Below are 13,559 nucleotides of genomic sequence, written 5' to 3' on the forward strand. Positions count from 1 at the left end.
AAGGTTGACTGTATTTCAACATCTATGCAACACAACAGAAACAGGTTAGCCCAGGGGCGGCTCTTGGCATAGGCCACATAGGCGGTTGCCTAGGGCACAAAATGCAGAGAGGGCGCCAGAAGAGACTGATTTATCAGGACTTGATACATACGTTAACCAATGCAGTAATGTCACACCATCGTCCTCTAAGCCCGGGGACACATCGGAGGCAGAAGCGCTGCAAAGTGCCTCGAAAAGCTTTTCGCCTCCTTTCCGCGCCCATGTTAATCAATCATATCTATTTTGACCCCACATGATGAAATTTCCCCATCTTTAATTATGTACTTATTCCACACGTTTGTCAGTTGTGGTTAAACAGACAGAAACACACAAACACACAATCTCTTGTGGGGGCGGCTATAGGCTTGCGTAGGTCGGTCACCTTTGAATCTGAAATCTAGCCTAGGGCTCCAACATTGTCAGGGCCGGCCCTAGGTTAGCCAGCATGGCTACTCATGCTACTGCCTTTTTTCCTCATCTGTGAGCAATGTAGACATGTTTTGTTGTTGCAAGATGCTAATAGATGCAAATAGTACAGCATTGTTTTCAGTAGTTGACCTTATATGGCTTACAAAGCCAAGTAGGTTTATTTAACATCATAAAGTTGGGTTACCTCCATTCAGTGACAGGACCGAGGTGGTTTTCTCGGGTTTCTTCCCAGTGGTTTTGGAGCCATCGGGCAGAAACAGATCTACACAGCCACTCTCAATGGCATTATATATAAAGTGGGTCCTAACGTCAACTTGTTTTGTTCCAGTCATGTTTTCTCCTCACTGTATGTTATTTGATCTCCTACAACCACAGTGCATAGCTAGGACTAGTCATGCACTGTTGTAAGTGTGTTCATGGTTGGAAAATAATTTAGTTCCAATCCCATCTCCATTTTGGTCAACAAAGAGAGGAATTTACCTAAAGATTTTTCAACAAGTATTTTGTATGAGGACATAGTTACAGTTATTATTTAATGACGATGACGTGGTATTGTCATTGCCCTGTCTTAGTCCTGGAAGAAAAGTAAATTGAAGATCAAATTTGATCATTGTTTTCGAAAACTTAATTAACACTCGTGTAAACATAAAGTAACCCAGTGATTATGAAGCAGTTTGTCGAGCTTTCCGTACGTTTATTCGGAAGGAATTTTGTAATTGCTGTGTGTATGTGAGCTTTGCAGAAAGACAGAAGTAAACGACTTGTAATTATCAGAAAGCACCAGAGGCAAAGGACTGGTGGGGAGGAAACGGATTGAGACAAAGGCAAAGGGCAGAGCTGCCTTTCAAGTTAGTCACCACAGGAGACTGAGAAGTTGGTGGAGATGTGAAGTTGGAATCCACAAATGAGGTTGTCTCTCATTTGTTTGAACCTTCACGTTAGTTTAACAAGCACAATGCCACTGAGCAGACACCTTGAAAACACACTACCCCAAATCCTGTATTTTCTCCTCCAATGTTTTGGGGTTGATTTCATTATGTAGGTATATTTTCATCAGTAAGCTGTGATTAATTGTGCAAACTATGATACTTTGAACCTGAAATATTTTAGTATGTTTATTTAATATATATAATTTGAAACACATTTCTTCAGTTAGCTGTTCGACTTGGGATGTCAAACTCAGTATGACCACGTCCATGTGCCAGGCTCCTCTTCTAAGTTTTAACATTAATCTGTTCTTGTACAATAAAAGTTATTGTTACTTTCCAATGACAAAAAAGGGCACATGCAACATTTAAGGCGAAGACAAATTCCACAAAGTTCAGATGTGGGTTGCTCACCATCTGTCTGAGATATGGAGTAACCATTATAATTAAATTACATTATGTAATGTATTAGTTCTGTTCTTATATTTTGAGTCTCTTTTTTTCCATTGCTTTTACCAGGTCTCACAAAACACAACCAGGTGTCTATATGTGCATGTTTAATTTGGCCTGACAATGCATGTTTGGTCATTTTACAGCTGTTGGTTTTTGATTTACATTAAGCTTTTGTGCAAATGGCCCCAATGTCTACACAGCTCGTCAAGCTCTGAGTGAACATGTGAGTCCGTTAGACTTTTTTGCCTCCAGGGCTTCTTTCTCTGTGTTTAAATAAGCCCTCCCCTCTTTAACGTGAAAAAGATCCATTTGAAGTGATGACAACAATGGACGGCGTAATGGTATCCAGCCATTCTGCTCTCAAAGTGACTTGAGGCAAGTCAGTCACTGATTTCAAAGTAAAAAAGATTAATGACAGTATGAGCTTAGTCAAAAGCTTAGTTGAAGTAATTTTTTTTATCAGTGGGAGGATCCAGGATTTCTTTATAACATTCTGTAACATTGGAAGATATGGCTTTTTTTACTCTGAATATTATATTGGTTTCTCAGAAAATATAGAGAATCAGATAAGTAATATACTTTTATCAAAAAAAAAAAGTGTTACTCTATTTATCAATGTGTTGAATTTGGTCCAGATTTGAAAAGAAAAACCAGGATCTAGTGAATTTAGTGATTTCATGACGGGACTGTTGAGACATTTCTAAGTGCCATTCTAGTTCCTCTTGTATCTGTCTTCAGATCTTTAGTGCTATTTTCAAAGTCTCAAAGATGTTCAGGGTTTCTTTATACAGTGATGTCCTTCAGTGACACAAACACTCAGGTCAGGGTCTGTTTACAGCCAGAGATTTTTAAATGGTCCATGTTGGGACTTCCAGCTGACACCAAGTTCCACACCTCACCTTTAGAGGTGGTTGTCAAATGGTTGGTGCTGTGGCTTTTGCATCACAGTTGTGGCTTTTTTTCTGTGCTGTTACTTTTGCATTCCTGTTTTCCAGTGATGCACATGAGTGTAAAACTCTTAGGCCACCATACCACACCGACTGAAGACGCAACAAAAAACCCCTGCAGATAATAACCAAGCTGCTAGTCCCTCAAAGCCACAGCTGTTGTACACGGCCTCCACACTGTTCCTGTCCTTCAGTTTATCACAGCCTTTAGTCTGAGGGCCAATGTATCTGCAGCCTTTCTTTGAGCTCCTCTATTCCACTCAGAAGAACATGGCCCCTCTGCTTAATGGCAACCTCCTCTCCAAGGTCCTAACATTAATTCTGCTGGTTCAGTATCTCTGTTGCCACGTCCAGTTTTAGATTTAGAACAGCGACTGTTAGCTCAGATTCCTGAAGATAGGTCTCCTCTTACTCACACATCTTGGCCATGAACCTCCACTTTTCAATTGTGAGGAAGATGTGTGCCGGTCGAGGAGAGTGGTTCCCAGCAGAGCTCCAACATGAGCCTTGTTCATCTCAAGCTCTCTGACTTTGTACTGGACAGTGGATTTGACATTAAAGCTTCTCTTGTCTGTTGCCCCTGAGTCTCCCAGCAGAGCTCTCACATGAGCTTTGCTCCTCTTCTGCTCTCTGAATTTGTCCTGCTGGACAGTGGACTTGTTTTTTAGAGTTTTACGTTGTCACTTTGTGTGTGTTGGTTGGTGTTTCTGCTGTCCAGATGTGTTTGCTCTCAGCAGTGTCTGTGACAGTACTGACACAGCTCTGCGCCTAAGGTACATCTTTGAGTTGCATTCGCATTCAAACATGTGTGATGTCTAAATAACAAAGCTCACTTTTTGTAGCAATTAGAAATGGCACGAGTTAGATCATTTCAGTATAAGAGCAGCAAAGAGCTTGCACTAGTTCTTGTCAGACTTTGATTCACTGGTCAGTGAGTGTCCTGCTTGTTGGATGACCCTGCAAAGTACTGCTTAGTCTACTGGTATATGGTCATTATGGCTCCATAAGCAAATTATGTACAGTTTCCGTTATTGCCAAAACAGTGCAGATCAGGACACAAATGTGCTCCATAGAGTATAATGGGTCCTAATCAGAGAATTACAGATAGCTACGATTAGAGCCCTACATAGAACGAGCATTTAAGTTGGTGGAAGAGCTTCTTGTTGAACGGATTTGAAAAATTTGAATTGAAAACCAAATCACGTATCTAAAGAACCTGGCCTTCCATCAACAACATCATGTCTATTTCAAGCACGTTTTACCAAGCCTCCATCTGTATCAATACCCTGAAGCACTGCATGCATGGAAATGAAAGTACACTCTCACAAAAGATCTGGTCCTGTGAGATAAGATGACTCCCTTCCCTTTTCAATGGAGCTAAGACACATCACATTAAGATCACTGAGGAGAGCAGGGTGTAAATGTGCGTGTGTAGTTTGTAGAGGGCAGGATGGAGGAATCAAGGCAAAAGGGGACAGAGAAAAAGAGAGAGAGGGGCAGAGGCATGCCTGTACTTCCTATCCGCCCATTCTTTAATACTCACTGAGTCGCCCTGCAGTGCAAGCTTTGTCCCACTCATTGTCACAGACTTAGAGAGCCTCTTTGCCAAGTGAGAGGCTTTGGTGACATATGTCACTTCAGTGAGTCTCCTGTCGCTTCTTTAGCCGCCTGAGTGGAGGGGCGGGCGGGGGGGCGTGTCCGTGCAGCAGGAGAGGAGCAACGAGAGGTGGCTGGAGGAGGGAGGACATGTAAGAGATGTTGGTTCAGAGAGAGTTGTTGCAATGACTCCTTGAAGGTTTCTGTCCTGCACTTTCTCTATGGGTTTGTAGAGCTGCTGCCTCCACCGGCCTCTGCAGGAGGTGGACCTAAGATGTAGAATGACTCAAAAAATGAGTGAGTATCAGTCACTTGATGGAAAGTTTGATTTTATTAATCCCAGGGGAATGATTTCTCTCTGTACTGCATGTGTGTTTGAGTGGAGTGCACAGATTATTTCTGCATTACTACAACTAACAATCTTTACTTTGCAGCCACACCTATAGTCTGTGTAGGTGCTGGTGGGTGTGAGGTTGTTTGCCCTAAGTTTGAGTTTAAAGACATTTGAAGTCATTGTGTACAATATGAGTTGGCAGGGATTAGTTGTGAAGTCGTGCTCCGGCTGAACCATTGGCTTAAAAAGCATAATCCCCGCAGATCTGTGGCTATGATCTGCCATGTGTTCAGGTAATAGATCCCTCGGCTTCCAAAACAAATGCTTTGTTTTGTGTTTACACAGGAACTCCACCCCATTTTACGCTCTGAGTATTTCGCCTTTTAAACAGCCTGTGTCAGCTTTGTTTGAGTTCTGTTCAAAGTGGCAGGTTGTGCAGTTCTCCACGTGCGTCTACCCAGCTTAGTAATTTGCCAAACCCACATGGTTCTTTGAGTGTGCACCAAGGCGGTGGATTTTCTGCACATGAATGAAAGTTGTCCATTTGGTTGTCGCTGTGTTGTCAGGATGAAAACAACCGTGGATAAAAGAGCTTACTTCTCATGTCACTGGACGAGTGAAGGCCTCCCACCCAATCAGAGACTTTCTGTCTCTGACTTAAAGCACAAGCCTCTCACTTCAGTTTTTTTTACCTTTGTAATGGTGCTGTTGGCCTTTATCCATGTGCACGTGTTTGTGGGCGTGTGTGTTTGCCTCCCTGTGTGAGACTAAGACTAAGAAGAGGCTTACAGCTTTATTACAACATGAAATAAATGTTTACTCCACCAGAAAAAAGGTCTAACGAGCTTTGTGAAGCCTTCAATCCAATTCACTCAAACTTCTTATTTCAAATAATACTTTGCAGCGATCTCTCAATTTGTTTAATTGATTCTAAAGTCAAGCAGCTTAATCCTGATTCTTGTCGACAACGATTAGCACATTAACCTTTTTTTTTACTAAGACCAGGAAAGACATACTGCCTCATGTCCTCAGCACAACCCTGAGCAGCACTCAGTCATTGTTAAGCAACGTACTGTATGACTGCTGGAGCACCCTGCCTTTATTCTCCTCGATTGCAGGATTAGCTGGAGGGTGAACCCATTTGGCAACGCCGGTGCTGCCGCCACCGTCTCCACGCTGCGGAGAACTAAGCCGTGAAATACTGACAGGCTTAGGCCAATTTATAGTCTGCCATCTTGGATCTAGCCATCGCAGCAGACAGCAGCTTAGCTTTTGTGCCAGTCGGGTTTACTGTAAGCATGCCATGCGATGCCACCGCCCAGGCTTCACAGTTCAAAGGGTAATCTCCAGACAAGTGCTCTGCTGCGCTGAGCTACCACATCACAACAATGAGGGACAACTGACATGAAATGGCTCGTGTCCTCAGTGGGAAATTTTGCATAAGATAAGCACAAGTTCTTTGGAGGAGCCTCATTACAGAGCTTTTCATTCCCTCTATTTTAAGTCCTGGAAATCTAAGATGTGTAATGTGTAAATGGCTGAAATTTAATTATTCTCTTTTCAAGCTTTTTAAGTATTTAATTTGAAGGAATATAGTCGTTTGCTGATAACTCTGCCTTGAGAGTTCACATTCCCTTAAATGCCCTTTCGCTAATCTGCATGTTCCTGCAAAACATCACAAAGAGCATTTTCTTCCCCTGAGGCACAGAATCTTTAAAAATGATTTTCATTATCAGAGAAAATGTATGGATTGTAATGCTGTCAGATCACATTTATGTATTTTACTTCTGGTTGTCTTTAAGTTCACTTCACATTAAGCCATAGTCAATAGAACATTTTCAACATTACTGCCATTTATGTGAGAATTTGCAGCCCAGTTAGAACCAAGCAGATATCCCCCCTGCGATGTCCATTCAGCGGTTTATACCTATGATTAGAACACTTGCTTTTAAGCTCCCTATAACTGAACCTGGGATTTACACAGTTTGATCTTATTCTGACTCCTCCAGGTCCTCTGTGCTTTACGATTTCCAAGTGACGACAACGTTTTCCTGATCGCAACTGTCTCCAGTAACCAGTGGAGGGGAATGAGGTTGGCGGGGGGCCTTCAGCTGGTTCTGTTTCTGGCCTTGACCTCCAGAGCAGCAGGCCTCAATATCCCTCTGGAAGGTAGGAAGTTGTGCTAGCTAACTTGATATCCAGTATAAAGGAGATTACAAATCTTGATTTTCCTCTCACTTTGTGCGGAGTAGAATAACATTTTTCAGAAAGGCCTGTTTATATCTTTAGCTGTAAGTGTTTGTAGATGTCCATCCTGCCTGAGCATAAATGTTTGGAGCTGTTAGAAAAAGGACAAACAAATCTAAATTTAAAGTAAATTGTTTAAGTCACAGCTCTTGCAGCAGAGGTTTCTTTGTTTTGCATTCGAGTCCCGGTGTGCCCCTGTACTTCCCTGACTGTCGAAGGCGCCTTATTTGTCCCGATTACTCTGCTTTGTTGGCACACAACTTGTTTTTCCAAGACTTCTCAACATCATGACAACATTTATCATCTGTGTATGTCTCTCCTTGTTCTAGTGGAGCAGCCTCCGACCATAATAACTCAAACCTCAGGTCCCGTCATTGGCCTTCCCTTTGACAACTTTATCACCATCAGGTGTGAAGCTAAGGCCAACCCACCACCACAGTAAGTGACCTCAACATTACAAATTTAAATAATCAGACAAGATCACAGCTCAGATCACTAATCATTGATCACTGATCAGAGATTGATTGAAGGAACCCCACTGTGTGTTTTGCTCTCATAGATACAGATGGACAAAAGATGGCGAGGACTTTACTCCTCCATACATCACAACCAACAACACAGGGGGAACTTTTGTGCTTCACTTCAAACAGCTCACCCAGTTCCTGGGTAAATACAGATGCTACGCCTTCAACAAACTGGGAACTGCCATAACAGAGGAGATTGAACTGATGGTTCCCAGTAAGTAATCTTCACACAGTAAACTCAGCTGTCATGTCAAGTTGCTGACCAATGCTTTTCAGAGGCATCACACAACTGTGTTAACCGTATTTTTAAATGTTATTAGATATCCCTAAGTTTCCGAAGGAGGAAATTGATCCGGTTGTTGTGAAGGAGGGAGAGCCAATCGTCCTGAAGTGCAACCCTCCGCAGGGTATGGGTCAGCGGCAGATCTACTGGATGACTATTGGTGAGTAAAGAAGCAACTGTAACTTACACGGCGGATATGCCTGTGTGTAGGTTGATGACATGAATGAAGATAATGTAAACTTAAGTGTTAGATAAACGTTGAAATCCCGGCTGCTATCCCTCCTCTGCACACCTGCTAATCACAGCCCAGTGTGTGTGGCTGACTGTTTCAGAAAATTACTAAACTTGCTTGCTGGGAGAGTGTTTAAGAGGCTGTCAGACCTATTTATGTTATTTTAAGATCATGTGTGCGACGCTCGTCAGGCATCATGTCCTAATCAGTGCTTCTGGTATCGAGTCCGGCTCTGGGGAAAGTGTAAATACTGTGGACGTCTGTTTGTGTCACTCCTTCCTGAGTTTCTGCGCAGACAAACAAAAGTAGCTGGTGACCTTTGAAATGGTGCTTTGTGTTTTTTTGGAATTTTTTAACTCGCTGCACCCTTATCCCCACCACTACCAAACAAAGTGATTTACTGTGATGAAGGTCACCTCACTTCTGTCTGAAGTGCTCAGTGGAGAGAGGCTGAGTTTTCTGTCCGAACTTTCAAGAGGTTCTTACTCGTCCCCAATTTAACTGGCCAATATCAGAAAAAAAGGCATGAGAGGTTACACACGGGCATGAGACACAATGAATGGAAACACTGTTTGTTTAAAGTTCTTAGTTTATGAGTACTAGACTCTGTTTGATTTAGTCTAACTTTATATCTATTTAACATTTATATTCTGTCACAACAACTGATACATCAAACATTTAAAGAATAATTGAATATATATATATAGTAGCTTCTCTGAAATACAGACAAGTCAAGGAAAAACAGTGAATGGAAATATTTTGGGCTTCGTGTTAATGACTCATGTTTCCCTTTAGTTCCATTTGACATAAAAAGAGAAGTTTTCTATTTCTCTGCTTTGGCAATGGTCTGTTTTTCTGCACATCCAACTTTTGTGAACATGACATTTTGAGATTCCCTTTCAAATTTGGCCGAAATGTTTGATGGTCTCGTTAATAAACTGATGAGATTTTGATGGCCAAAGATCAAAGGTCGTGGTCAATGCAAACCTCACAAACACAGTTTTTCATTTGGACATTTTACCTGACTAACACGATATCTTAGTAATACCTGGAGGACTTATTTCTCTAAGTTTGGAACAAATATTCATTTGGACTCAAAGATGGACTGATTTATTTAGTGGTTAAAGCTCAAGGATACTTTGATCTCACAACATGTTTTTTTGTCCATAACTCATCTCGTCAGGTAATTTGCTCATTAGGACAAAATGCTTATAATTTGGTTAAAAATCTCCATTTCTCCATATGACCTGGACGTGTATGTAAACTGAAACCTGACTGGCTGGCGTATGCTTACAACCATGAGGTGGACATTTTAGTTCACGAGTTTTCTTTGTACAACTAATGTCTGGAGGCTGTGTTTTAAATAAAGCTGTTAAATATTGTGAATGGGAAGATGAAGGAGTGAAACAGAGCGTCACTGACCCATAACTTCCATTAATAGCTCGATCTTAACGAATCTGCTGTCCCAGTGAAGTGCACTGTAGTGAACTGCACTGAAAGAATTCACTGGCTCTGTACTACACAAGGAAACACTTCAGGGCATTTCCATTAATGTCCAGTGGAAACAGTGTGAGGCTGTGCTGTGTTTCAGTTTGATGTGATGTCCGACAAGGAGGTTGTTGAAGTAATTTTCGCCTTTGATCCCCCCCCCCCCCCCCCCCCCGGTGCACCCAGTGAATCTATTAGAGAATGCATGTCGTCCTACTTTAACAAACTAGTGCAGTGCTCGTTCAGTTTGCTTGACCTGTGGCGATGCTGGTCGCAGCTTTCTAGCTGGAACTGTAAAAGTGACAGTGCAGTAATTGAGCCGCGGCAAATAAAGACCAGCTGCCGGAGTCAGTCCACAGAACCCCGAACGGGAGAATCAGTTGTGGTTGTGGTTGTTGTGAACCTGCTGTTGCTGTGATCAACAAAGCCCCTTATGTTGAAGGGTCCCAGCAGCTGCCGCTAGAGAGCGCCGGTCACCTGTTTATTACATTTTATTAATATTGAACATATCGCTTGTCCAAATTTACTAAATTTGACACTGCACTGAATTGGGCCTCTTACAATACACATGCCAAATGTAAATCCGATAAGATGTAGAGCAGAAGGTATAAGATATACGATAATATGGGTTGACATTAGACACGTACACTGTCAACAGTGATTGCATATCACTGATTCACAAATGTTCTTTTCCAGATCTCCAGCACATTGAGCAGGATGACAGGGTGTCCATGGACGTCGACGGCAACCTGTACTTCTCTAACGCCTTTCAGAAAGACAGTCGGAAGGATTACTGCTGCTTTGTCGCCTTCTCCATATTTCGCGCCATCATCCAGAAGTCCCCCATGGCTGTCGTGGTCAAGAGCTGTAAGTTGAATAGTAGTCCTGTTGGCTTTAAGTCAAACTTTGAGTCAAAATTATTTCGCATGGCGCCAATAACAGATCCCTGCGAGGCATAATGATAAGAATCAGTTACACCCATTTCAGGTTCTACCAAGAGTGTAAAAAGAAAATGCTTGCATGTTATTTGTATATTTAAAATATTCCTCTGCTGCATTCCACGAAGCAGGGGCTTGCCTTGTCATGTTTATTTTCCTGGAAACTCTAGGTGTGATTGAGAAACAAAAGCTGACGAGGACAAAGCAACAACCATCACTGCCCGTATGATTCTCACGGCATTCTCTGTTTTCTTTTCCAGTGAAACCTGACAACAAAACTGCTAACGCCAGCAATGCTAGTGAGTCATATTATTCCCACATCAAAGCCTTCACAATTTAAATCAAAAAAAAATTGCTGCTATGTGAAAAGGAAACGCTGTCAGTTTGCTTGCTGCACAAAACTGCAAATGCGATATTGTCTGTGAACTCGTCTGTAATTTGATGGACTGATTCAAACGAGTCATGTGAGTGATGAAGTCTCTCTGTGGTCGCTGCAGTTGAAGCCCCCCCAGTGAGAAAAGCTGGCCTGCTGCTGCCCTCTGGTGTTCAGACAGAGAAGGTGCTGTTGAAGGGGAGAGATCTGAAGCTCGAGTGCATTCCAGAGGGATTGTATGTATATGCTACAGTAACCACATTATACATTTAACATTATTAATTGAAGTGCTTTTTTAGTTTGTTGATCAGCAAGATTACTGGATACCTACTAAACCAATTCCCTTGAAATGTTAGAAAAGAATTCATGTATCTTGATTAAAAAAGAATCCAGACATTTAGGAGGAGTTTAGGAGGACTGATATACAGAGTGTGTGCAATTTGATGTGAAATATAAATTTGAATCAAGTGAATTTAAAAATGGTTGCATAAGGGGACTGTTGGGCCTTGGCAGAGGTCTGCGCTCAACCGAGTTCAAGTCATAATATGTCATTGTTTTAATGTTGTAGTCCCACTCCGAAGGTGAAATGGATAAAAATGGGGGAAGACATGCCAGAGCGGAAAAAATTTGAAAACCGTGGAAAGCTGTTGAGCATCTCTGCTGTGGAGGAGCGGGATCAGGGGAAATACATGTGTACCGCGGAAAACTCTGGTGGAAAGGTTGTCCACTACTTTGACGTCATAGTGGAAGGTAGGTCAACATCAGGGCCTGATCACTGTATATACTGTTTACATGTGTCAGTCCATTTGTTTTGCCTTAAAAGGCAAAGCTGCTGACACAGGGATAGCAGCTGTTTTGACTAAGACCAACACAACTCTCCTCAATGTCTCCCAGAGCCGCCAAAGTGGCTGACAGAGCCTCCTCAGAGCCAGCTGACTGTGATCGGGTCTGATGTTCACATCAAGTGCTCGGTCAGCGGAAAACCACTGCCAGACATAATGTGGAGGAGGAACGGAAAACTGTTCGAAGGTGACTGGGAACAATTCTTGTTGTTGTCATTTTTTTTGCTTCAGGCGCACAACCAGCAAGCAGCTGTTCTGTGACGTGTCTTCAGAGACAGGCTTGACAATGAACGATTTGTACTCTTTGTAAATATAAAACACAATCCCCTAAGTTACTGATACTATTACTATTTTACAAGTGCAGCTATATTTATTATGAGTTAATCTGGTGATTATGTTTTATATTTATGAATTCATCATTTCAATAAAAATTGAGTGAAACCCCAAAGTAATGTATCACCAGTTTGAAACCAAATTAATTTGACTTATGATTTTTATAAAACAGCTGCAAATCTTGCCAAGTTTTGCCAAGTTTCTGATTTATCAATTTGATTAATCCTTACTATTGCTGCCATCAGCATTAGCCTTCAAACATGTGAGCCGTGCTCTAGTTGCTGTGGAAGGATCTTAATGTTCTGTCTTTGTTGATGTTTATGTGTGTTTCTCTCAGACGACCCTGGGAGCAACAGGCGGGTGCTCGACGACACTGTGCTGCTGCATAACGCCAGACAAGAGGACAGTGCTGTGTACCAGTGTGAGGCCTCCAACATTCACGGCAGTATTCTGGCCAACGTTAACATCATGGTCACGAGTGAGTGTTACAACAAAAGACTACACTTACTCTCTGGGCTACACCTGCAGCTAGTTTCTGCGTGTATAGTTCTTCTTATAGGTTGACCACAATCATCTTCTGCTACTTTAAATAGAATAGAAATCATCCAAATAACACCTGAACCCGACAGGTTTTGTCTGTTTGTTTGTATCCAACACCAAGCTCAGCCAGGAGCAGTTCATGTAAGCTGCTCTGAGCTTGTGTGACCCTGTACCTGACATAGTTATTGCTGGATTTCCCTAATTATATACATGTGCATTTTAAAAATGAAAGTAGCTTCACCCAGCCAATATGTTTTAGTATAGAAATTATATGCATCACAGAAATCATAAGGTAAAAGGCTATTTTTATGTTTTGCTTTTATCCACTTGACATTTTTTTTACTGTTATTCAATGTATTGAGTAAAACAATTTACATACTTTTATATTTTTTTCCTGGTTAATACTCTTAGACTTTAATTTATTGCACCATTATGAATTGAAGTATATACGTAGAGTTTTTATGTATAGGTGAATATTATCCGTGTTTCAGCGAATCTGTCCCCTCTGTGAAAACTTGACATTTGAGCAGCTGTTATCTCTCCGCTCTCCACTTTCCTTTAGATGTGATTCCTCTGATATTGACGAGGGACTACCAAGAGTATGATGTAATACTGGGTGATCACATCATCATGGACTGCACTGTGTTCAGCTCTCCACCAGCGACCATCACTTGGTAAGTCGTAAGAATATGAGGAATTAGTCATGGTGACATCTGTCATGCTTGACACCTTCATCTACTCTGATGTAACTATGATTTCATCCGTGTAGTTACATCACAGCATCAGTATGCATTGTGCAAACCCCCTGTGCTGTCTGTGCTGCAGCCCAGAGAACGAAATGCCGCTTAGTTTAATAGCAGAGAGTCATGCTATCAGTTCCACAGTGCTTCAGGTGTTTGCATGAAATAGTCTGATGATGACACTTGTGTCTGTGTAATGAGAGAATCCTCCTCCGCTCCATGGAAAAGGTCTAATTAAATGTTTCAACGAGCCTTTTGTCTCTGCTGCAGCTCCACAAATGGGAAATAGGATCTC

General features: G+C 41.9%; 1 protein-coding gene across 1 annotated transcript in view; it reads left to right on the forward strand.

Annotated features, from left to right (window-relative positions):
* The first annotated feature begins 6,811 nt into the window (after positions 1–6,811).
* LOC133005386 (neural cell adhesion molecule L1-like protein) overlaps positions 6,812–13,559 on the forward strand; it is a 35,568-nt gene continuing 28,820 nt past the window's right edge. The window contains exons 1-11 of the mRNA XM_061075048.1: positions 6,812–6,893; positions 7,301–7,409; positions 7,531–7,709; positions 7,816–7,938; positions 10,195–10,365; positions 10,697–10,735; positions 10,934–11,045; positions 11,378–11,559; positions 11,704–11,838; positions 12,322–12,462; positions 13,087–13,198. Coding sequence (XP_060931031.1) covers positions 6,812–6,893; positions 7,301–7,409; positions 7,531–7,709; positions 7,816–7,938; positions 10,195–10,365; positions 10,697–10,735; positions 10,934–11,045; positions 11,378–11,559; positions 11,704–11,838; positions 12,322–12,462; positions 13,087–13,198 — 1,385 coding nt within the window. The remainder of the gene's footprint in view (positions 6,894–7,300; positions 7,410–7,530; positions 7,710–7,815; positions 7,939–10,194; positions 10,366–10,696; positions 10,736–10,933; positions 11,046–11,377; positions 11,560–11,703; positions 11,839–12,321; positions 12,463–13,086; positions 13,199–13,559) is intronic.

Source organism: Limanda limanda, chromosome 7, assembly GCF_963576545.1.
Source record: "Limanda limanda chromosome 7, fLimLim1.1, whole genome shotgun sequence".
Taxonomy (NCBI): domain Eukaryota; kingdom Metazoa; phylum Chordata; class Actinopteri; order Pleuronectiformes; family Pleuronectidae; genus Limanda; species Limanda limanda.